This window comes from Cygnus atratus, chromosome 2 (genome assembly GCF_013377495.2).
Source record: "Cygnus atratus isolate AKBS03 ecotype Queensland, Australia chromosome 2, CAtr_DNAZoo_HiC_assembly, whole genome shotgun sequence".
Taxonomy (NCBI): Eukaryota; Metazoa; Chordata; class Aves; order Anseriformes; family Anatidae; genus Cygnus; species Cygnus atratus.
Window position 1 is genome coordinate 127,834,844 of NC_066363.1, and position 26,431 is coordinate 127,861,274.

Here is a 26,431-nt window from a genome sequence, read left to right on the forward strand (position 1 = left end):
TAGGACCAGTCACAAAAGGCTATATGTCTCATAAAGCTTATCCTCAGATTGGTCAGGTACCATACTGCTGCAAAGATGCCAAGACCTCAAAGCTCTTATCATCTATATCAACAGAGATCTGCTCCTTTTCCTTCTTTTTCTATCTTTCTCTCTCTCTTTTTTTTTTTTTTTTTTTTTTTAAGGCAAGGAGGGACTCTGGTGTGAAAATATTACAGTCCATACCCTCTGTAACTGTCTTGTTTGCATATATAAATATTGCTTCTTTAAGAAAAACAGACACTGGCAGCAGTGTAAGAATGTATGTTTTAATATTTGTGCACATACAGATATCAGTCTGTTTAGAGTGAGAAGGCTGGAGAACAGGCACACACAACTGGCACAAAAGGGAAGCTGACCTTTCAGTGTTTACCCTGGTGGTGTTTTCAATGGCACCCACCTGGCTGATGTTGGCGACACCGTTTAGGAAAGTGCCAATGGACTTTGCAAATCTGAAAGCTCCTTTGCAAGACATTTACTATATGGTTTGCTTGAACTTCCTTTTCTGGAGCTCCACATTCTGTAAGCAATCAATTTTGTTTTATAACATATATATTCAGAGGACAGGTCAGTGTCTCGATGCATATAACCTGTACTCTGTTAAAGGTTCTGTGCCTTCAGAGTAGCAACTTAAATCCTCATGTACCTTCCTGCTGTAGCTGGGGTTGTGTGGGCTTGCAGTTTTCCACAACAACTATGGATGGAGAGGTGGAATTACTGGGTGCAGAAAATTGGAGTACAGAGTACTCATGAAATGGGAGATTCCTAGGAAAAGAGGAGTTCTCTAATAAACATCCCTTTATATTTTCCAGACACCTGTATACCCATACCCATACTGCTGCCAAATATAAGATTTTTTTATTGCATAACCCACACTACACAAGCAAAAAGGTGGAAATGAACTGTATATCTACTTAGAAAACTATGCCCAGTTATTCTGAGAGTTGAGGTAGGAAGTTAGGGAAATTATGGAGAGAGAGCTCCTGAGGAAGAGAAGAGTTGGAGTTTTCAATATCAGGTAGGTATTATGCAATAGCAAAGTTGAAGAGGCAGTAAATAATGGGCTGGGTCTTGCTGTGAGGAAGTGAGAGTAGGGGTCTGTCTGACTGCTGTTGGAAGGACACCACAGAAGTGTGGAGGAAGCAGGGAAGCATAAGACTGGGACAGAAAGAATTGGAGAAGAGAATTTGGTGCTTGGCTGATCTCCTTAAATCAACATTTGACCCTGTTAAGTTTAAAGAAGAAATGAGGGAAGAACACTTCCTGCACTGCCTGCAGCAGGCAGAACTGCCATTCTTACACTTATGATCATATCCTTCTCCCCTTGATACAACCAAATGTGCTACATGGAACGGTTCCCAAAGCTGTCATTGCCTCAAAACCAGACACTGTCACAGACCTTTTCCTGATACTGGAAAATTATTTACCCAGTGTGAGGAATAAGTATTTAGAGGTGCTAACATTGAAGGCTATGCACTGAATTCTAAATGACTGGCAAATAAGCTATTAATTAAAATAGAAATTGATTCCATCTTGTGGGATTTAAGGAGAAATAAGATTCTCACAAGGTCTCTTCTGAGTGTTCTTTTAGTACAGCTAAAGGCAGTATTTTAATTTTCAAATAATCCAACCCTATAATTAAAGTTACATTTTTGCCACAAATTTTAAAATATTAATGAAACTTGAATAAGTCTGGCTGGAGTGCTCCAGGGCAAAATATAGAAATATGTTAACGAGTACCTTCTTCAAATATCTGCTTATGAAAAAGCCATATTCCAACCGACAAAGTTCATTGGTTTAGTTGTCCTTTGTGATTCTAATTAAATCTTTCTTTATTAATCAATTTTTAAACCATTCCTTCCTTTCATGAGCTGGTGGAATCATATATTTAATTACACTTATCTGGAAATATAATAATAATAAAACGTAACAATCCTAACATCTTTGTCTTAAACACTGTGTTGATTCTTCCAACTAAAATGTGTTGCTATAAAAAAACAAGGTGATATGTAGGATGACATAAATTAATTCTTAATAAGTGGATCATATCTGTCCATGCTGGTATAATTTATAAAGGCCCTGTTCTTGCACAGCAGGATATGAGCAATTTACATAGAAGAAAAATAAATTACTAACAACCTATAACAGAAGAATTAGCATGCTCAGACATACCAAAATAAAATCAGAATTAAATATTCTTACTGATCTTTGAATAGTTCTATACAGAGTATTCAAGTTGCATTATCGGGATGTGGGGAAATATAATTTCACCTGACCTTTAGACTGTGGCATCATGAGATTAAGTAAAGGACTCCAACACTAATTCAGAACTGTAATAACTAAATACTAAAAATTTCCTGTGTGACCCATATCCCTGTACGAGTTCAGATTTGTTTGGAAAAAAAAATAAATTGCAATAAATGTGCTGGATCATCTAAAACTATTCTGTGCTCTAGATGTACTAGCTGTATCACAAACATGACCTTCATTACTTCCTTCATTCCTTTGGATTCTAGTGTTCCTGGGGGATCAGTGGAACACCAGATCAGTGTTCCTATGATCAGTGGAATTATGATGCCTTTCTCTGGTTTTGCTCAAATTAAAATTACATGATTGAAATGAAGCAAGGCCCAATACATCATTATCCATTTCACTTTGGGATCTATTATCTAACAAAACAGATGTTGGATGTATAGTCTGACCTAACCAGAAGTGCTGGATGCACTGGATCTCTAGGAGAAAGGTTGCTTCCAAGAAGCTACTTACTACACAGGTATGGGTAGTGTGAGATGTTGCAGATATTGATGCAGATGATTCAGTATTGACACCTGAATGTGTTTCACAGACTGGTGTCACTGTGAGCCCTGTTTGTTGTTTTGTTCCGGTCATAAGAATCATAGAATCATAGAATATCCCGAGTTGCAAGGGACCCACAAGGATCATTGAGTCCAACTCCTGGGTCCTCAAAGGACCACACCCAAAAACCAGACCATGTGTCTGAGAGCATTGTCCAAACGCTTCTTGAACTCTGACAGGCTCGCTGCTGTAACCACGGCCATAGGGAGCCTGTTCAAGTGCCAACCACCCTCTGGGTGAAGAACCTTTTCCCAACACCCAGCCTGACCCTCCCCTGTCCCAGCTCCATGCCGTTCCCTCAGGTCCTGTCGCTGTCCCCAGAGAACAGAGCTCAGCGCCTGCCCCTCTGCTCCCCTCATGAGGAAGCCGCAGGCCACCAGGAGGCCTCCCTTCAGTCTCCTCTGCTCTGGGCTGAGCAAACCAAGGGACCTCAGCTGCTCCTCATACATCTTGCCCCTAGACCCCTCACCATCTTCATTGCCTTCTTTTGGACATTCTCTAATAGTTTTACGTTCTTCTTATACTGCAGCACCCAAAACTGCACACAGTGCTCAAGGTGAGGCCTCACCAGCTCAGAGCAGAGTGGGACAATCCCTTCCCTCAACTGTCTAGTAATGCCATGCTTGATTCACCCCAGGGTACGGTGTGTGTGTGTGTGTGTGTGTGCGTGTGATGTTTGATTTAGAACATAAACAAACACATAACAAGGACAAAACAGACCCAAGCATTTCTGTCAGTAGGAAAGTCAAACTTCTATGCCTTTCACCACTTCTAGCTCTGGGGTCAGGACATTCCTGCCTGCTATACTTCTCATCCTCTTAACCAGTCATGTGTCTCTCCCTGCTCACTTATAACACATCTGAACTAGCAGGATTTGGATCACTGTGTTGATCACTGTGTTGGATCACTGTATTAGTTCAAAGTACCTCACAGCCCTGGTCATACCAGTGCTATGTAACTCACAGCAGTTCTGAGCTGCTGTTTCCCACAGAAAGGAACCTTCAGTTCTAGCAGGATGGTAGTGCTGCCGATTCCATCTGACAATACCGCTTGAAATTACATTCTGTCACCATCTGCCTTACTGCAGCTATGAAGGATAAAGCAGGCAATCATTAAAAAGACATCAGGTCTGACAGAAATGGTTCTCCACTTTCCTTCCATTAAGCAAAATGCAGATTTCATGTACCATCATGCAATCAAAGCCAGTCTGGAATTTGCTGGCAATATAATGTCTGGATCTAGACTTGGTGGCTTCTAGATACCTACAGTACCTTACTCTCTGCCAATGGGACTTCTAGTTTGTTCAGTGGCTAAGAGAGCTCAGCACAGATGTCTGCATCACCTTCCCCAGCCAGTAATCATCTATTCATCTTGGCAGGGTGAACTATTTCACTAGTCATTGCTCTTCTTATATTTTCAAATGTTTTTAGCAGGGAGTAGAATTGCAGGCCCTCCAGATGTCATCACTGTTAAAAGGTATTAGGCTGATACTTGCAGATTGCACATGCTACAGCTGTGAACACTTTAAGCTGAGCACCTACAAAGTTTACAAAATGATCACCACCAAATTAATAATAGATACATCTCTGTGAGTCTTGTGGCATAGACGGCTTGGGTAACCTTCAGCATGTAAGGGTGTAGGTCTGTAGGTAACAGGATAGCTAATCTTCATGAGGTGGAAGTGGGTTCTGACTACGTATCGCAGCTAAGCTTGGCCATTTATAGGTCAGGAGCATGGGAACCTCTGTACCTATATGTTGCTGAAATAGTACAGGTGTTGGAGGACAAAAAGTAGGGATGCTGGGGCCCCATGCTGGCATCACACCCAGGTTTTGTGATGAGTTTGATGCTCTAGGCAAAGACGAAACAGTGCACAGATAGAGGCACACTGGAAAGAGATCTCTTGCTTCTGTGTGTTTTACAGAGCCCCAGTCACTGCCAAGAGGCCAAGTCTCAGGTTTGTGTAAGACAACCTGATCGAGGAAGGTAAAAACTTGCCTTAAAAAAGAAACATAAAAACCCCTACACACTCAGGAGAAGCAAAGGAGAAAGGTGAAGCAAGAAAGGAATAGGATAGAAGCCAACAGAGGGGACTTTTCTCTGCCCTTTCTTTTGCAAGATGGGATTAACTGAGAACTCTTGGTGTAGCAGAAGAAATCATTCGTGGAAAAGAGGAGGCCTTGCTGCACTGACATGGTGAAAATGCAACTGTAAGGAGAGTCCTTGGATCCTGCTGTGTGGGATGGTGCCGGGGTGCTACTCGAGGCCGAGAATGGGAATCTCTGGGGGTAAAGTTTGTGCTGTCAGCAGAGGCAGTGGTTGCAGCAGTTCAGATGGTCAATGTTTGATTCTTTTACTCAGCACCAGATGGGGCAGTGGGGATCTCCAGTTCCAGGGCTGTTGTGGCCAGCATGCCCCACAATGAACACAGGAAGTGGGGCAGGGCTTGTCCTCCCCTAGCTGACCACTGCTGGGCTGCAGCTCAGCCTCTAAGGGGAACAGACAGCAGAAAGTGCATCACCTGTGCCCCTTGCACAACATCCTCCATTGCTGGTGTTGGGAGAAAGAGCACTGGACTAGATGGACCATTGGTCTGAGCCAGTAGGAGACTCTTTATGTTCTTCATCTATTCTCATCATTCAAGTACTTCTTATGCTTAGATTTAGATGTTCAGAAAAAATAAATGCTTTAAACTACCTAAACTTCACAGCACGTCTGTGATTTGGTGCTGTTCAACTGAGACAAGCAAGATGGAATTTACACCAAGGCTGGGGGTGTATTTGGGAAGTGGAACAAAATGAAAAACAAAACTAGATGTCTCAGATCATTGTCATTGAAAAGGTCTTTGTCCAGGGAAATACTTCTAGACAGATTCTCATTTTCAAAAATCTTTCTCTCTTTTTATCTTGACTGCTTGCTGTAATTCATATATTGATAAAGATGCTACTTTTAAGAATAATCCTGAAAAACCCTGAGATTCGCATCTCACTTTAGAAAAGCTGATATGTTTTGGGGATGGCTAAGTCAAGCCATTTCTTTTCCAGAGAGTAAAGAAAGAATCAATGACTTTTACAGCATCAGACTGTAAACAAGACTGTGCCAGTGCAATTACACAGTTAAATTAAATGCTCTGTTCTGTCAGGAAGGGATGCAAACTTCGGTTGTTCCCTCAAACACACAGTTCAACTAACTCATACAAATAAATTTATAACTAAACTCCCAGCTACATTATATATATATATATATACATAAACAAACAAACAAACAAAAAAACATGCATAAGTATGTGCAGTTTAGCACTAGGTTTTGTTCTGTGATTCTGTTCAAAATTTATCAAGACAGATCTACCCATCTTAGATTAAAAGATGTTTTTGGAGAAAATTCTCCAATCCTGCCTCTGAAGCAATACTGTGAGTACAAGAGCTACATTTATTTCAGTTAAGTCATTTTATGGGGCAAAGAGCTGGAGACAATAAAAACCACCAACAAAGTTCCCAGTCCTATTCCAAATCAATCAGCAGCAAAGGACTTGGAACAGAATGTTTCTGAGACAGAACTGCAAAAACTATCCTGAAGGCCTGAATTTGTTGGAGTTCTCTGGGTATATCTGTTAAGGCAGGAAAGAACAGCAAGCTTATAACCCCCTTAGCAAAACAAACAAACAAACAGAGAGAGAGAAACACTGCTTGAGACTGAGCAGAAACAGGAGACTAAATCCACAAGATATCATATACCTTCCCCAATTAGTTTTTATTTCAAATACATTAAATGCAAATATTGGTTTTCAGCATGGTTTCTTTTACCAAAAGTGCCCTCATCACTGGGTTACAAAAGCGTTACTACACATTTTCCTGGCTCCAAGCATACTTGATTATTTTGTGAAACAGAAGTGACAGAGCGAATGCCATCCTGACACACTGTAAAGTACACTTTGGCGGAATTAATCAAGTACAATCAGACACAAATAGTTTTAGAGAGGGGTGGAAATTGAAACCTGCTGTTTCAGATGCTGACTGATTATCTTCTGTGTACTGTGTAAAAGAAAAGGGAGTGTGTATTTATCTTTTTTTTTTTTTTTTTTTTAAATGAACAATCATATTGAAAACAGAAGTATATTGGTTAATATCTAAATAGTAAGACACTATTTCTGCAAGAGTGCAATTGTTCTTCATTTCAGGAGTTTTTCTGTTTGGTAAACAAAATACTTTTTGATCCTTAACAGCCAAGGGGGGAGCAAATTAACTAGTTTTGTAATAAACAAAAGTTCTGAAATCAGAACAATTTCTTGTTTCTTTCTTCTAATATGTACTATTAAAGAAATTTAAATCATGACCTTTTAAAAATAATATTTGTTTTCTTAATGATAGCTTGCCTTCCACTTACCCCAGCTCCCCAGTGACCTGTAGTTCTGGCATCAAGAAGCACTTTACTGTGTGATTGATGGAACACAGGCATAGGCTGCCCAAAGAGGTTGTGGAGTTTCCCTCCTTGGAGATCTTTGAAAACTGCCTGGACATGGTCCAGTGTGACCAGCTCTAGGTGGCCCTGCTTGAGCAGGTGGTTGGACCAGATGGCCTGCAGAGGCCCTTCCAACCTCAACCAGTCCGTGATTCTGTGATTTCTCCATCGACTGAAAACTTTCTTAGATTTCTTATTAGTTACAGAATGTTAATTACTGATAACTTTTGTTTATTGTTGATCTTGGACAAAATAAAACAAAAAATAAACTGTTCTTAATCTCAATTAGATACAAAGTAGAAGCTCCCCTAAGAAGAAATAATTGCTTCCAACCACTGTGAATAGGCAATAATGGACCTGGACAAGCTTAAGAAGTGGACTTAAAGTCTTAAAGACTTAAAGTAGACTTATAAAAAAGATGGAGAGCAGCTCTTTGCTCAGTCAGACAAGGACAGAACAAGGGGGGATGATTTTAAACTAAAAGAGGGGAGATTTAGATTAGAGGTTAGGAGGAAATTCTTCACTCACAGGGTGGTGAGGCACTGGAACAGGTTGCCCAGAGGTTGTGGATGCCCCATCCCTGGAAGTGTTCAAGGCCAGGTTAGATGAGGCCCTGAGCAACCTGATCTAGTGGGTGGTGTCCCTGCCCATGGCAGGGGGGTTGGAACTAGGTGATCTTTGAGGTCCCTTCCAACCCAAGCAATTCTATGATTCTATGATAATGACTTTCATGCAAACATTGCATCCAAATTTTAAAATGAAACATTTTAAACTAGTAGCATAAAAGTAAAATCTTCATGCTACCTATTCATAACCTAACTATAAAAAGTTATGCTCAAATAGTTGTTCTTGAAATCATTCTGTGACTTTCATATAACTTAAAATCCAGTTTAGATTTGACTAGTCCATTTACTCTCACAGACAACTGTCATTTCTTTTTAGTCACTTATATGAAATAGCTGATGAAGACTATGCAGATTTTTTTATTTTTTTTATTTTCTTGCCAATTTTTGCTCTCCATCATAGTAATGGATAATACATGATAACAGATATGACTCTTTTTCCCAAAGGCCACTAACAGTGATGTGCTATGAGTATCTTTGTTTATTGCTGATCTTTTAAATATTTTTCAAGCTTCTCTGAGAGACAATGGGAAACCATAATCTTTGTGAACTCTGCTGGTGAACTACCAAACAGCATGTTGCACAAACTGCACTAGAGAATGCATAGTAATGCTTGTCAATAAAAGGAAATGTTTTACAATGTTACCTGGTGCATGGAAAGCGCCCAGACACTTGTGTGGTTTCTGATATGATAGATTACATGGGATCTTTATACATTTTTCTACCTGGTAAATCCAGCCATAGGAAAGCTATATCCTTTTTCTTTTTTTTTTTTTTTTTTTTTTTTTTTGAGTTGTGCCTCTGAATTACCAATTTAACTGTGGTCTTTGAGAATAAAACAGTTCATAAGGTCCTCAACAATGGATGTGACCAAGACATTTTATTTTCAGCTGAAGGAAACCAGCTATCAAAAGATATTGCAACATTAGAATAATTTTGTTCTGGATAAAGGTTTCCCAGCACACAGAGAATGGCATAAATACTGCCACCCATCCTCTCTTTACTTCTTTCATTGTCCTTGCCAGAAGCCTTCTGTGGCAGTTTTTAAAACCTGATGTTGTGGTTTAACCCATCAGACAGCTAAGTACCACACAGCCATTTTCTTACTGTCACCCATTTGGATGGGAGAGAGAATCAGAAGAAAGGTAAAACTTGTGGGTTGAGATAAAGACTGTTTAATAGGATGAAAAAGGAAAGTAGGAAAAAAATAATAAAGTTTACAAAACAAACAAATCACAGTGCAATTGTGCACCACCCACTGACTGATGCCCATCTCCCAGCAGTGGAAGTCCCTGCACCCAGCCAACCCTCCCAGTTCTACTGTTTCTTTGGCCAGTCTGGGTCAGCTGTCCTGTCTGAGCCCCCTCCCTGCTCTTTGTGCACCCCTAGCCCCCTCGCTGGTAGGGCAGTGTGAGAAGCTGAAAAGTCCTTGGGTCTGTGTAAGCACTGCTCTGCAACATCTATAACATACGCATGTTGTCAACATTATTCTCATCCTAAATCCAAAACACAGCACCATACCAGCTACTGGGAGGAAAATTAACTCTATCCTACCCAAAATCAGGACACCTGACCACACAGAAAATCCAAAAACTGTAGGGGCATTTTGGACAAAAGCTTAAGGGTCTGAGCACACTGTCTCCATTTTAACCACCAGCTTACAGATGCATATATGTATATTTCTATCTCTACCTATATTTAATTGCAAAGGAAACAGAGCCACAAAAAACAAAATCCTAACAGACCACTCAGGATCATGGTGGGCATATCCCAGCAAGGGAGCATTCAAGAACCTGCTCCACATCAGAGACTGAAATTTGAAAATGGGTCTCTGACCTTACTGACATGTCTCCTGAAGTCTCCCGCTTAGCCACTTTTGTGGAAGTCTGGAGCAATTTACCACAGGATTAGCCAGCTTTTTTTTTTTTTTATATCAAGTAGAAAATCAAAGGTATATTATTGAGTAAAGATGTTTAAAAGCAACAGAAAGATGGTCTGGCTTTTGTTTCTTCCTTCTGTTTTTAATTAAAAGCCTAGCTCTTATAATTTAGCAGATTTACTAAATATATGCTTATATGTAGTAGAGTCTTTCTCACTGGCCTTCTTAATTGGTGTTGTCTCTCTTCCTTAACCTAATTAAACACACCTGGGGGTCCTGTCTGTTATTTCTATTAGGAAAACAAATTGATGATGAAGTAAAATATCTTTCATTCAGTCCTTTGTTTATTTACAGTGACTGCTGGAATTCTGTCTCCTCAAACCCAGAAAGGCTCAAACATCAGAAGATACTCTTCCCCTCAAAACTGAAAGCATTTTAGCCAAAGTTTATGCTACAAATCTTCCCTTCTAGGATTTTCTCAGTACCATATTCTCAGTGCTAATCCAGCATGTACATAGTGCCTCCTTATTGATTTCTTTCTTTTATTTTTATTTATTTTTATTTTTATTTTTTTAAAGTTTCTGGTGCATCTATTCAGGAAACAGTTACTCAATCAGTCTGCATATACCCTGTCTGCATGTGCCTTTGGGCACAGAGGATGGTTAGTTTTCATTTCAGGAGATGTAATGGTGCCTAACTGTTTATTATAACAATTTTAAATTATGGATGGTAGCTATACCCTCAGTGTTAAGAGGTTTAAACCAATCCAGAATAATGCAAATGGAGAAAATGGTCTCCCCCAAGCGGATTAAGACAACAGATTTAGGCAATCACATTTATTATTTGCATATACACAAAATTAGTGGATAGGTTAAAATCTCATTTGCCAAAGTCACAACACTTTAATATGGTCACAAACCATACTGCCATAAACTAAATATAAAGGTCATAATCACAGAGTGTAAAGGGTTTATTCACTGACTAATAAATTAACTGATCCAAAAAAAAATCAGTTTAAATGAGACCTATTTCTTTTTTGAATTGGTACTTATTTAATTCATTCTAAAACCTGCATTATGATATAATGATAAGATCCTCAATCTGACAAGGAACAAATATGATCACGTGCTTTCTAAAAGGTGTTATGAATACTCAGAATGAAAGACAGAAGATGATGTTTGAGGTATATTCTATAACAGGTTCAGCAGGTGGCCAGTGTTGACATACAGTGGCAACTACTGCACTTCCCAGCAATTGATGGGAACCCCATAAATATCCTCATTCCCTTAGATATATATATATATATATATATTTAATTCAGTTTCTTGGATGTGATAATATGTAACCACAATCAGATACAAACGTAAACTTTTTCTGCTGCTTTCTAATGAAATAGCACTTGTACTGGTACAAAGAATAAATAGCGTAATAGGGTACATATTCTTTATTAAATGTTGATAGTGAAATTGTGCCCCAATGGTATAGAGGCTATGTCTTGGCCTCCAGAGGTCTAAGTAACTACAACAAAGAAGACAAATAAGATGTTAAATATTACAAAAATCCAGAACTGTTTTGTAGACTTTATCAAGTTCTTTTAATTTTTGGTTTCCATCATCTTTCAAACTTTTTTTTTTTTTTTTTGATGAACAGATTATAATAAGGCTCGTTTTTCTGTACCAAAAATGACAGATGTTCACAGAATCATAGAATATCTTGAATTGGATGGGACTCACAAAGATTATCAAGTCCAACTCCTAAGTCCACAAAAAAAACATCCTAAAATCAAACAATATTTCTGAGAGCATTGTCCAAACGCTTCTTGAACTCTGACAGGCTCGCTGCTGTAACCACAGCCATAGGGAGCCTGTTCAAGTGCCAACCACCCTCTGGGTGAAGAACCTTTCCCTAACACCCAGCCTGACCCTCCCCTGTCCCAGCTCCATGCCGTTCCCTCGGGTCCTGTCGCTGTCCCCAGAGAACAGAGCTCAGCGCCTGCCCCTCTGCTCCCCTCATGAGGAAGCCGCAGGCCACCAGGAGGCCTCCCTTCAGTCTCCTCTGCTCTGGGCTGAGCAAACCAAGGGACCTCAGCCGCTCCTCATACATCTTGCCCCTAGACCCCTCACCATCTTCATTGCCTTCCTTTGGACACTCTGATAGTCTTACGTTCTTCTTATACTGCAGCACCCAAAACTGCACACAGTGCTCAAGGTGAGGCCTCACCAGCTCAGAGCAGAGTGGGACAATCCCTTCCCTCAACCAGCCAGCAATATTAAGGCATCCTGGTGCATAAACCCTTAAAAACCATTGTGTATTCAGCTGTGTGGTGGCATTTTATCTTGGGCAGCTTTGCTAGCTTTGAAAAAGTTTAGCTCCTGATACTCTGGTGATGTGCACCTCAACATTAAAAAAAGAGTCATAAAGAGCAACCAATATAAAGCATAACAATATTGTGTACTGTTATATTTATAGCATTTTGCAACACAGGTTACGTTCAAAGTTTTAGTGGAAATTATAACTAAAACTGAGAAATAAAGAGTACAGTGAGAAGCACTGCGTTACTTGCACAGCATTGTTTCTCTTGGGCCCATGAATTTTGGAAGCATTTATAGAGACGGTCTGAAGCCAGCTGGATTCTGATGAATTTTAACCTCAGCCTCTCAATTGCTGAAAATGAAAATACAGAAAACTTTCGTAAGCTGCTACAGCAGTCCTGTGAAGACTTGAAGCGGATCAATCCCACTGTTAGCAAAATGCAACAGATTATACTAAATAAATGAAACATTGTCCCTAGTAGCTAGCAAAAAAAAAATAAAAAAAAAATCAGGATGTAAGACTTTGATAAATACAATGCAAAAATACACCTCTGATGCCTAGTCTTGCTGGAAACAGAAATGAGTGGTTACAAGCTTTTGAGTTCTACTTCATAAAGAGATGCCTCACGCAGTTGGTCTGAGGCCACAGCAGAATTTGTGCCCCGAAACCTCCTGCCACATTCACACAATCCGAGCTCGTGTGAGCATCCAGCTTTTCCTCCTTGCCCTACTTCAGCAGGAGCGAAGAGGCTCAGCATCCTCTCGCCAGCCGCCGACGGATGGAGACGGCAGGGGCCGGGGAGGCCCCTCTCGACCTTTTCTGGGCGACAGCTTTGGCGGGACGGAGGCCAGCTCCTGGCGGGAGGCAGAGCTCCCGGCCGCCCAGGTGAGGCCGGCTGCGGGTGCGGGAGCCGGGGGCGGGCGCGGAGCCCGGGGCGCGGAGCGCGGCCCGCCCAGCGGGGTGCCGGGGAGGGGTGGCCGCCGCGCGTCAACGCCGCCCGCGATAAATGCCCGGCGGGCCAGGAACCGAGAGGAAGCGGCGCGGAGCTCCTGGGGGAGGCCGGTGGAGAGGGAGCGGGGCGCGAGGGCGCTCGGCGGCACCGAGCGGGGCGCAGCCGTGCCCGAGCGGTACCCAGCCGGCTCCCCGGCTCCGACGCGGGCGAGGAGGCGGCCACCGCCGGAAGGGTAAGGGCGGCGGTGGCGGGGGGCGCCCGGGGGCTCCCGCAGCGCCCACCCCGGGCCCACCCCGGGGGCGCAGGGCCGGGGTGGCGGCGGCGGCGGGGAAGGAGAGCCCCGCGCTGCTCCCTCCCCTCTTTTTGTTTTCTGCCCAGCGGAATTCTCGCTTTTATATATAAATATATAAAATATATAATGTGTGTGTGTGTGTGTGTGTGTACATATACATTTTTTCTCACCTAGAGTGAGGAAGGCACCGTGGCTTTCCGACCTGAATCGCTCAGTCGCATAACAGGCGGCGCTGGCATATTGCGTTCTCGGTTGTAGTGCTGCTGCTTTTTTTTTTTTTTTTCCTTTCTTCCAAAGAGTTGTCCGCGCTTTTTCTTTGTTTGGTGAATAGAATAACCCCAGCGCCCCCCACATTTCCTTGGCAGAGTTGAATGACTCTAGTTATATTAGGTACTTCAAAATCATAAAATAAAAGCTGTAATCACAGTCATATTTTGAAATGCACCAAGAGGGGATATTTTATGTCAATTTAATTGTGTTTTCATTTGGCATTTTGGCATGGAATGCAAGCCTTTTAGCTTTTTTGTTTATAAATTCCAATACTGGATGGCTGCTTATCTACTGTCTAATCTTCATTGAAGTCTAGGTTCTTTTAAGTAGATAGGAAAAGCATGCTTTTTTGTATGCAGACATTGAACTGTGCATGCCAGTGTGGTATACAAAAGCTCTTGAACAAACTGAAGTCCGTATGCTAGAAGATAAGTTATCTAAGCAAACAGCAGTGTGTACTGATGACTGTAAATGACATGTATCTGTTTTCTTCCTTTAAAACAACAGTGGCAAACTCTGTACAAACTACAGTTTGACTTTTGTTGCTTAATAAATTCATACAGGCCAGTGCTTCAACCTCTAAATTACATTACTTTCTGTCTTCTGCATTTGCAGCCAACAGACCTGGAAGAAAGACTTTGTCGTTGAGCTAACTCCTGAGCATTCCGAGATCATTCATCATGAAGTATGTAGTACAGGAATGGCTCAGAGTAACTACCTTACTATTCATAGCTCAAGCAATTTCTGCAATGGTTCTTCCCAATGTCACGCTCTTAGAGGAACTTTTGGAAAAGTACATGGATGAAGATGGTGAGTGGTGGATCGCCAAGCAGAGAGGGAAAAGGGCTATCACAGACAGTGATATGCAAAGTATCTTGGATCTTCATAATAAATTACGGGGTCAGGTGTATCCACCAGCTTCCAATATGGAATATATGGTAAGGAAAAACTGATAGTGACATGCAGAAAGAAATGTTCATAGAATAGTTACTGTCATTTTATAAAGCAACATACTTTCAGTCTTAGCTTGCTTCATTGCTCCTATAAAGTGCTTGTTCCTTTTTTGTTTTATTTATTGTACAGGGGTGAACTGTAAGAAAAATGGTTGTTTGTGGATCCTGTCATATTCTACAGATATCAGTGGGTTTAAACTATCCTAGCTCTCCTGAATTTAACTATCAATTCCTCAGCATAAGGGACCAATTTCCAAAATTGCTTTATTCAAAATAGTTGATTATGACCTATGAAGTTGCCATCTGAGAAAAGTACTGAACTATGAAGCTTCAAAATAACATGGATTCTCTCCCATGCTTCTAGGTTGGATGGAATTTCTGAGCAAAAAGAGGCTCCTATAAACAAGAAAATCTTCTATTTGAGTTGACATGTACTACTAGACTGGAGTCCCGTATGTTCCTATATTTCATAGATTAATAATGTAATATGTAATTTCTATTTGAGTGTTTTTCCTTTAAGAAGCCCCTATGTTTTGTTTTGTTATTTGTAGACTTAAATCTCCCACATTTTTGAACTTTGATTTTATGCTATGGTTTAAGACTAACTATATCTCTCCTTGCTAATTAGATCAAAACAGGTTATTAGAGCTTTTAAGAAGTCCAGAGTTCTGACAAGGATGGGCATCTTTTCTTGTTTCTGCAGGAAAAACTCAAATCTTCCTGTGTCCACAGCATGTATTTGTTTATCTCTCCATGCATAAGAAAAATAGCGTGACTATAGGCAAGGTTTTTAACAAGGTTTCCTAGCACTTTGCGTTGTAAGATCATGACAGGGGATCATATTAACACACTTCAAGATTTAAATGTCTTTCCCATCTTGGAGTAATGTCTCTCAGCTTGGAGATGTGAGCATGTATATGTCCTGGAAAAACGTGCTTGCTTAAATCATCAATAAAGGTAGTTTAACTAGAGTTTACCTTTATGAATATTATTATATTAGGTGAAAAGTTGCTACATATTATCTCCAAACAAAGGAAGGATAATATCTTAAAACCCTTTAACACTTTCAGTTAACATTTGTCTACACATTCTTAAACTTTATTTTTTGTTGTGACTCTCAGACCTTTCTATAATGTGGGTTATATTTTTGTTCCCAAAAACATAGGTTGATTTGTTTCTGGTTAACTTACAAAAAAGCTCTCCAGCCTCTTTGTAAAATGAGAATAGGGAAGACTGTACTGTTTTCCCATGTTAAAATACTTCCTGAGATTATAAAAAAGGGTAGCTTTGATTTATTTTTTTAGTTAAGCATCTTTTTCCATTCCTAATGCCATTCTATATTTGACTGTGATATATGTATATATCTTGAAAAGAAGAATGTGGATTTTCATCATTGGAGTTAGATTTTATTTATTTATTAGTGGCTGTATTCTTGAAAAATTCCTTCTGCACTGCACACAGTTTGTCCTAAATTTTGTGTTAGGACTGTATCTGAAGCAAGCTCTTTCTTTCCATGCTCCCCAATGACCCCTGATCCAGAGTAAAAGTAAAGAGAAAACACTACCTGGCTTTAATGTAGAGATATTCTTGTGGAGAAAGGGAGAAGGAATGGGGAAACAGCAGAAGAACAGGGCAGCCACTTTCAAGAGAGTGGGAGTCAATTGTAGGCACAATTTCAGAGGCAATCTGTGATTATGATAGGCAGGAATTTGGGATTTGTGAAGACAAAATGTCTGTGACTGGCTGGCCAAAGGGATGGAGATGTGTTCTGGGGGCTAAGAACATGCTGCTCAAGCTATGAGAAGAACCTGGAAGGGAAGGAGGCTGAGAATCTCCTCAAGGAGATGTTGAGGAGTCGGTAGCATGGAGAGTTTGAGCAGTTGTAGCTGGGGAAGAACTGGGACTGCTGGGGCAGAGAAAAATTGGGAGTAGGAGTTTGTGGAGGGATTTTTAGGGCACAGAAATTTGGTAGGAGACCACTTATAAAGACTAAGGCTGGGAGGGAGTGGGAAGGGGGTTTGTTCCTGGAGGAAGCCAGCATTGTGAACCATGAGGATGGCTGAAGATGCTACAGCTCTGCTGCTTGAACAGAATGGTTGTTTGCACGTATACTTTATGATACGGTTCGTGATTGCATGGTTGTCTGCCTTCTTTTCTATATTAGATGTCATAAAGGAATCAGGGCTGTTTTATTATTTAATAACTCAAAATTTCAAGTACAAAATTATAAACAGGGTGCAAAGTCAAAGACTGAATAACAAAGAAGCAGCAATAAGTGATAGTTCATTGAGGAAGCTTGATCTGTTTTGTGCATTCAATTAAAAAAAATTACCTGGAAAAGCTAATGTCTGGTCATTATCATAGTAGATTTCTCTTAGATCTGATTTTACAAGGTTCTATGACCTCTAAGTCAGTTTCATGGATGACAGAAAGACCAAACAGGCAAGTATTGATGGAATTAAAACTGTACTTAGCTGCACTTTCCTTTCTTTCTTTCTTTCTTTATTTTTTTTAATAAAGGATGTACATTATTTGGTATCCTTATTTTTTTTATTTAAAAAAAAAAAAAGGTTAAGTATACCTGTATGACTTCTCTTTTTTCAGTTTGATTAGGATACATCAGATCTTATGAAGTCAAGTCCCAGTGTCCCAGAATAAAGAAAAAAAAAAACCCTCTAAATTTTTTCCCTATGTTTAGTAAGCTAGATAAGTACAGATGAAACACTTTTGTCTACTTTTGGGGTGCTTTATTAGTATATATACTGGAAAAAAAAATCCTGCTATGGGCACAGCCACATTATTATAAGTAGCCCTTTGTACTCATACAACCTCTCCTTGTAAACAGAGCTAGCTCTGCTTGTGGAAATTTTAGCAGTCTTATGAATCTGAGGTGCTATGCCTGAATCTTATCTCTCTACAAGTCTCCTGTATAGTTTAAAATCTTCCAGTGTGCTCGGAGCTGTGAGAAAATAAGTGGGAGCTGTGTGTTCCCCTTGTACTGTTTGTATGTTGCAATTAAGCTAACCTAACAGGCAGCTCTGGCTGAAAATGCCTCAGTCCCACTCCTGCCACTGGTAACGTATCTGAGTTGATGATGAGGTTGATTCAACTACATAAAGAATCAGAAAACCTTTTTTCTTTTTTTTTTTTTTTTCCCCTTTCTTCCCTGTGGTGTTAATTTTCTGCCAATGTGAGTTATGGAACTTGCTCCCTATATGGCTGAATCAGATGAGTACAAGTACTGATAAAAGAAGAGGGTGGGAGTGTATAGTGCTGAGGACTGAGAGGGTTGAAGAGCCACACTTTGAGTAGAACCTACTGGTCATATGCTTTGCTTGCAAAGTCTGGCCATACCTTTGAGAGAACTGCAGGGCTAACACCACATTTTAGTTTAAGTTGTGTAGAGGAAAAAAACTTCTTACATCCTATATTTTCTAACATACTTCTGTACGATGTATTCAGTGAGTAGATGATACAGCGTAGAGACTGAAAAGAATAAACCGTAACATGATATTCTATGTCATACAGCACTCTGCAGTTTTGATTTAGCTTCGGTGGTAGAGATATGTGATACAAAACAGTATCTATGTGATGATACTCTAGTATAGACTTCTGTAGTCGTTGGGCATGCCAGTGGCTTTGCTTGTAGTTGAGGACAGTCTGCAGCATATTATTGATATTATATATTATTGATTCTATATATATTCTATATATATTATATATATAAATTATATATATTATTCTATATATATTATTGATTCTATTAAAGAAAATGTTGAATTACTGATTTTTTTCTGTACAGCTGTAAACTCTCCCCTTTTGCCGTGAAAAAGGAAAAGAGCATGAGATTATCATAATTCAGAGACCTAAAGTTACTAACTGCAGTAGATTTCACAGTGGATGTGCGTAATGAACAGAATGTTCCCATGGTTGTCTGGCTGAACTTACGAGATGAAAAGTTCATCTTCCCAAGTATCATGGCTCTGGTGGTGAGCAGTAACAGATTCCTAGGGTAAAAGGATAAGAATAGAGCATGCAAGCAGGAAAACTCATGCAGTGAAAGCTTTCAATTTCCAGCAAACAGCAGCTTAGGGACTTTTCTAAATCTGCACTTTTGGTTTCCAATAGTCCCAGAAGGGATTTTCTTCTATGAATCTAAATGCTTTTGAGTCCGTTTGTATTCTTTGTGTCTCTGATATGAAATTGCAAAGCTCCAAAAACTATGCACTGTACTACATGAACAAGTACTTTTTTCCTTTAAACCTGTCCTTTTATTTGATACTTTTTTTCCTTTATTGTGAGAAATAATGCAAAATTAGTAGCCTTTTAGCATATCCTCAGTGGTCACACCTCATATCTACTTCTCTTGAAAACCGTTCCATTTGAAAAATCTATTTCATTTTGTTTTGCTTCTCTATCTGCTATGGTTCTACTATTTTAATTTGAACACAACACAAACCCTTAGTAGTTAAGGCATACTGCAGATTGATATAGTTGTTTGTTTTTCTTTTTGTTCTTTATTTGCTTATTAATTTCTAACATTCTTTTGCTTTATGACCTTGGCTAAGCTAAAGGTATCACTTTCATAGTGCTATTTGTGATGGTTCCAAGATCTTTTCAACATGCTATTCCATATATGTTATTTACTATGTTATATCACATACATGTGATGACATGTATGTACAGATGGCTCTCCTGTCCTCATTGTTTCACATGCATTGACATTGAGAGTTATCTACTATGTTGTCTTCCTATCAATTAGTATTAGTGATTCTAATCACTAATACTTCCAGTCACTTGGTGATCATCTCCATCTTTTATTTTCCCCTCTCCCCCTTTTTTTTTTTTTTTTTTAACTACCATAAAAGTAGTTAATACCATCTTGCATTTCCTTGTCTTGGGCTGTAATGGGAATTGTATGTGGCAGAGGAACAAGGATACATCTTTCAGAATTTTACAAAGTGATTGCTTATTCTTCAATTTGTTTTCTGTCTTTTTATTGCATTATTCATTTCATGATAGCATTTTTCTTTTTTAAAGAACTTAGTGAGGAACTTTATAAAAAAAAAAAAAAAAAGCTTAACTATACTTATCCCCTTTTTTTTTTTACTTCCTGTTGACATCTTCAAAGAAGTCCAATAGATTTGAAAGGAATTCACATTATTCACATATTTACATTTTTTTATAACTTGTTCTATCAAATCATCCCAGTAGAAGTCAGTTTCTGGTCTGCAGTTTCTCAGGATCCATTGGAAGCCTTTTAAAATATTAACACCCATGTAATGGCTCTTGTTAGCATGGTACTGAGACCATTTTAAAAGAGAGGTTGTACGCCACACAGTAATTCAGCAGTTTCATAATCAAGTTCTTCCAAATTCTTGAATGATACCGCCAGTCCTGGTGACTTGATAATGTTATCAATGTCATTTAATGCTGCTTCCACATAAGTCTGATGTGGGTGCTTCAATTCACCTTCTGTCTCTTTCTCTGTATAGAAAGATTTTGGTGTGAGAATCTGCGTAAGCTACTCTGTAGCCAACAGCAGTCCAACAAGTTCAGTTAGCTCCTCTGCAGTGGCCTTATATGACCTTATGATTGCATGTTAGATCATTCTTTCCTAGAACTCTTCCTTCAGTGCTGAGAGTTTTTGAATTGTCAACATTACAACTTCAATGGGAATAAAAATTCTTGAGGTTATGATGATCAGCTTGTTATGAAAATGTATGGCAGGTCCATGCTGTATTAATGTTTATCCTGCTCTGTGCAGTTAACAAGTGCTCCCTAGTAAAGAAAGGAATAAGGAACATTTTTCTTCATGGTGTGCACAAGGATTAACAGCACTTCAAAGGGAGCAGAGAGGGATGACATTTCCCTGATGATGTTCCAAGGCACGCGAGCAAAATTATACCATGCTTTCAACATTTCCCATCCCAGGCCATTGACCCAGCATGGCCTTCACTTCAGTCTCTTGGGCAACAATGGAAAAGATGTTTGTACCAGCACTGAGAACTGAAGCAAACTGCTGATGGCAGTTATCAGTCTGACCAGAGCAGCGTGCTATTGATGCTCTTCTGCTTGGAGGCTGATCTGGTGTCCCTGCCAATTCCTGTACTGTGCTTGGGCTGTCTGCTACTTCCTGGCCTCCCTTGGCAAAGGCCTGCCCTTTAAGACAAAAATGGGAAATGTCATGATCTGTTGTACACTTGCCAATAATCTTGGAATATATAAGGCAGTACATTTTTTCTATGGTTAAAATCCTTATTTGCTAAATTGATTTTTAGACAGTGTTCTGCACTCTCCTGCTATCAGTCCCACCCTTAAATAACTATCATGGAAGAGAATCTTACCAAATTAGGAAATCAGTATCGTTTGTCCTTTCAAACTGTGTCGACATGGAAGGCCTTATTCTACCTTAATCAGACTAGGTTTTATTTCATTGTTAATAAATTATTACTGATTTGTGAAGTGTTAATAAAACTTGAAATACTTATTTTAGACACTGTCATTATATAATTTCCTGACCACTTGGTCTTTCTAACTACACTTTTGTAAGTAGTATTTGTATATCATGGTCTAAATTTACAAAAAAAATTTTTTTGGCAATTTCAGTGGTGAGATTATGCCTTTAATAAACTTAAACACATTCATGAAAACTGCATTTTTTTTTTTTTTTTCCACGGTTATGGTCAACACTTTAAAAATAGTCATCGCTGGTTGGATAAGGTAAGTTGTTTGTTCCTTTTATTTTGATCAGCTGTACTCTGCAAACTAGGATCCACCAAGAGTAAAATTTATAAAAGCACTTTTGATTAATGAATTTATAATACATTCTATTTTAAACCATTCTTTTGGTGTTCAGTCCTTAATTTCATATAAATATACATATTTTCCCAAACAAACGAAAAAGTTGAAAAGCTCATGCAAAATCCTCATTTCATGCGTATGCCTTTGCTGTACTGAAAAATGTTTAGGTTTCCAGGTTGGTAGGCAGTGTATTTCAACCTGGCATTTTTTGGCACCTAGCCACACTTTTAATTTTGTAATTAATGTAATTGGAGAACATCAAGCAAGGAAATTTTTCCTTATTTCATAATTTTTTAATCATCTTTTAGCAAGATCCTGCCAATACATGCTAGAGATGTCATCGATCATATGAACACACTGGCCCATAGAACTCTTGTGTGGGTATTAGTTAAATATCATTCATATCATAGTGGTTGATTTCAATCCCTGTTTCAATAGGGATTGGAATTTCAGCTATCTTATGCTGCATTTAAATCATGATCTGCATAAGTCTGGATTTAGCAGTTTCTCTGCATGTATCTATCAGCTCTCAGGTGACATTTCCTGTCTATAACATACTTAGCTACAGGACTGAAATTTGCTCTGGAGTCGGTCTCGGTGCTTCAGCGCATGGAGAATTGAAATAGCATTAGGAAACCTAGAGGCCTTGTAGTGAACATACAGATTTTGATGAATTTTTATTTGCTTAATGATAGTACCCTGTTAAAATTCCTGGGCATTTCTGATGAAACTCTTATGTGTCTCTGTCTAGTTTGTCTTGTCCATTTTGCCAAAAACCCTGCAGGGATGCTTGGTTAAAAACAATTCCTGTTCCTCTTGAGCAGAAAACCTTGGTTTGTGGAATCCCATAAGTGGCTGGAGACAATTTGGGTGCCAAAAACAGAGTAGCCCTTTTCAGTGTGAACCTGTCTGCTTTCCCTCTGGTTTTCTACTTTCCTCCTCCACTTCAAAGGCTGGTGGAAGTGCTTCAGCTTCTTTGCCTATGCTCAGAGCCTACTGACACTGCATCAAAGAGCACAGTGACGTTGACTTACCGTTTTATTCTCTCTGGCAATTTTAGCAAAGGATTGTGCAATGTGAAGTGGCCAGAAAGCAAGTGGGTAAGTCCATACTATAAATTTTATTGATGTAATGCCAACAACAACTAAGCAACTCCTCCAGAAACTGAAAGTGGAAAGTACCAGAAAGGCTTACTGTCTCAAAGTTTATAGGAACCTTCCCATAATAAAAATAATTAGCAACATAGAATACTGTTCATCCTTTATATTGCTGTTAGAGAACTTCACATCCTTGATCGAAAAGATTATTATATATTAATCAGTAGTAACAGAATCAGAGCTTAAAATCTAGACTGAACACAGAAAGAATCAATGAGATTATGAAAGTAACTCCACGTAGCCCTGTCATCTTCATGACCTCTGTCTGGGCATCTGCTTTAACTTAAGATTTTTTAATTGGGAAAAAAGAAGATAAGAAGATATTATTTCTTACATTATGTTATTGAAAAGCTAGATATGAATTTAGCATATTATCTATTAAAAATAGTTGTCAACCTTAGATTTGACATGAACTAGAGTGACTATAATAGAAAAGCATGATTCATTAAGAAGACTATCTTGTGTCTGGACAACTTTTACTTTATTATGATGGCTTTTTTATGAAGGAAGATAGCATTAAATCCAGAATTTTGACTAGGTTTCAAGAAAGAATGATGCCTAATACATATTGCACTATAGGTGAATTCCATGTTGGCTTTCTGAATGGTTAGGTACTCTTTCTATAAGACATTTTCCAACTCCCTTCTTTTAGATTTTATTTAAAATTACTAATTGGTAGGGCCAAGTCATATATGATCACTGTGTGATCTCTGACAGTAAGTTCAATTCACTTCTGCTCTACTAATGTCAAATCATGGTGGTCACCTTTTAAAAGCCAACATTATTTGTGACATATTTGACATACTGCGGCTAATTTTTGCTCAAAGTCCAGGAAATTCTGTAGCATCACTAAAACTGCTGCATGAAAGCAATCAGTTACAGCTAGTTTATAGTGGTAATGAGTACTAGGATTTGAGGTAAGGAGCTGTGCTGTGGTCAATTTATAATTAGCTATACATATTTATGAATACTACTTGTAATGAATGTATGTAATTCATATGTTGACAATGGACAAAATGCAGAAGTCAAGATCAGTTTGCACATCGCTATTGCTTCTCTTCCATTCATGTCATAACATTCATGTCATAATATAGAAGTGAATAGATGATTTTTAGTCGTCATCTAATAGAAAGTCTTTATGCTCTGCATTTAAAAAGTAGCCAAGTAAATGTACTGTGTCAGAACACCTTGGAAACCTGAATATTCCAGCAAGGTTTTTTTAACACACTTAGAGTACACACAGAATTAAATGTGATTAGTCATGTCTGCTCATTCCTGTTCCTGGTTTTTACTTTTTGAACACAAAAAGCTCAAACACATGAAACTGTAATAGAGAGATACTTCTAAATATTAGTGTAATTTATTCAGCGTTCAGGAACAATATTTTTGGCCTCATACTGCTTTCCTGTTTCCAGGCAAAAGCCGCAGTTTTCCTGCTTTTTACTCTTTTCCAGAAGAGTAGCTGAAACCTCAAGGTCTATTCAGGGATCTCTGCCCAGTTTAAAGCTCTATAAACTCCAGTCTACCACATGGTAGCATGTCAGGTTCTTACCATTTCATTTCTAGATACTGTCTTCCTCTAACAGAAAATGGATGCCTTTCCTTCTAGTGGAAAGTTTAATTTACTTATCCCTTTCCTTGTGTTTAGGGGAACTTGTTAGAATGGTTGTTTTTGTATTTTCAAGGAGAATTGTCAATACTCTTGAGCTTTTGTGCTCACTCTGTATACTAAGTAAATGACTGCAAGCTAGCATGGAGTTTGGTATTTTCAAACTCAAATGACTGAAGGTAAGCATCTCAGTTGTGTGCTATTACGTGACTTTTCAGATGTGTTGAAAAGTCATTAGTTTCTACAGACTTCCCTCAGAAGCCTAAGTATGGATGAAAATGCCTCACCTAAGCTTAACTGAAAGTGAAGCCAAAGAACTGTCAATGTCTGCCAAGAAGAGATCATATCAAACCAATCTATTTCACTTTTTTTGACCCAGTAATTAACTAGCGTAGTGTACTCGGGGAAGTAGTAGGTGTCGTATTTTTGACTCTGGAAAGGTTTTAACACCCTCCACCTGACATTTTAATGAGTTGAAAGTGACAGAAACTCACTGTTAAACTGGTGGAGGATCAAAAGCATTAAGCCTATCCTCTTTCTGTTAAGCACGTAGGTTATGACTTGGATGAGCAAAGAATATGTTAATCAGGGCACGCATTGGAATTGGCGTAGAGAGCACAATCAAATTGTAAGAACTTGATAAGCAGTGGTAATGGCCTAGAATCAACATGACAAAGAGCAGAAAATTTAACTGCAAGATATAGAGTAAGTAGGAAATCGAACAGGTGGAATACAAAGAGTAATATGTAGAGGTAACACTACAGTAAAAAGATGCATGAGGTGCTCTTAGTTACAAAATAATATGAAGCAAGAATATGTGAAAGAAGGTGACTTTGTGTGAAATTGGTGAGACCTTGTCTGAGGTGTGGTGCCCCCTTTTGGTCATTTTTTTTAGGAATGGTCTAGTCACTCCAGAGTGAAAGAAAGAGATTAATGGGACTGATTATAAACTCATGTGTGATTTATGATGAGGACTGAGGGAGTGAAGCAGCTGAGTTTGTTTAATCTGGGAACTAAATAAAGGTTGTTACAGGAAAGTGATTTTTTTTTTTAAATCAACTAGCATTGCAGGGAAGGAGGTTTACATTGGATACCAAGAAAATTATCTTTACTCTTACAGTCATAAAACTCCAGAAGAAAAATACATTAAAAATTATTCTGAAACTACCATTATTACTTTTAATAATAAAAGTAGATAATATACATATATTTGACTCTGGCTCAGTGGAAGAGCAGTCAAGATCAGTCTCCTGAAGTCATTTTCAGATGTAGCTTTTTGTTATTCTGTGCTGGTACCATGCAGCTGATTTCTAGTTCTTAAGTGTATTTCTGTTTTATTTGCTCATGGTATTTCTTAATCAATGTTTCATCTTTCCTTTTTCTTTCCCTTCTCATTAGTCTTAAAGAATACAGTGGATTCTATCTTCTATCAAAAAATAAATAAATACCCATACTGTACTGTGGTATTTACTTTACTACTCTCTCCCTATATTTAGAATGTATACAGCAATGAGGTATTTATACTATGCCATGGTAAATGTTTACTTTCAGTGGTGCCCACTGTACTTACTTTTCCATCTTTACTAAGCTTAAATTTTAGCTCTTTTTTTCTTTCCATACAGTCCCATTCTATATGATTTTTTTCCCCCGTTTTCCTATATCCATGAAAATCTCTCCAATTAAAACGTTACTTTTTTTTTTTTAATGGTAATTATTATTTGAGCTTCTGGGCTTCTCAGTTCTGTTGCAATACCTGTTGGTATAGTTAGTGGACTCACTTATGCTGATCTAGCCTTGGGTGAGAATTTACTCTTAACGCTCACACAGTGCGTGGGATTCATCTTAACAAGTTTTTATTGTCTGGTGTAGATGTCTGCATCTGAGATGGTCTCCTTTGTTACTAGTCAAGGGAAATGAGAATTTCCAACACACAATTCATCTCAATTAAAGGTGTATAGCTAAAGCTATCTGCCTTTGTAGATGCTTATTTGTCAATGTAACTGCAAAGGTAACTTAGGTAATTAGCTCAGATGTAGGTACCTGCTTTGAGGATGTTTAAATTCAAGGGAGGTTAATCCCAGTTGATGTGATTAGTTTGGCTTTTGATGAGTTGTACTTTAAGCTGTGATATCCTTCCTCACTGAAACAGCTCTTCCATAAGCAGAGCATTGATTTCAATTTACATGCTACTTGAACACCATGTTGACACAGGTTGAATAACACAATTTG

The 26,431-nt window shown here is 38.8% G+C and overlaps 1 protein-coding gene across 1 annotated transcript in view; it reads left to right on the plus strand.

Moving 5' to 3' along the window:
- The first annotated feature begins 13,202 nt into the window (after positions 1-13,202).
- The window catches only part of CRISPLD1 (cysteine rich secretory protein LCCL domain containing 1), a 41,722-nt gene continuing 28,493 nt past the window's right edge, over positions 13,203-26,431 (plus strand). Inside the window, exons 1-2 of the mRNA XM_035563074.2 lie at positions 13,203-13,349; positions 14,295-14,617. Of these exons, the coding sequence (XP_035418967.1) occupies positions 14,360-14,617 (258 nt within the window). The 5' untranslated portion in view covers positions 13,203-13,349; positions 14,295-14,359. The remainder of the gene's footprint in view (positions 13,350-14,294; positions 14,618-26,431) is intronic.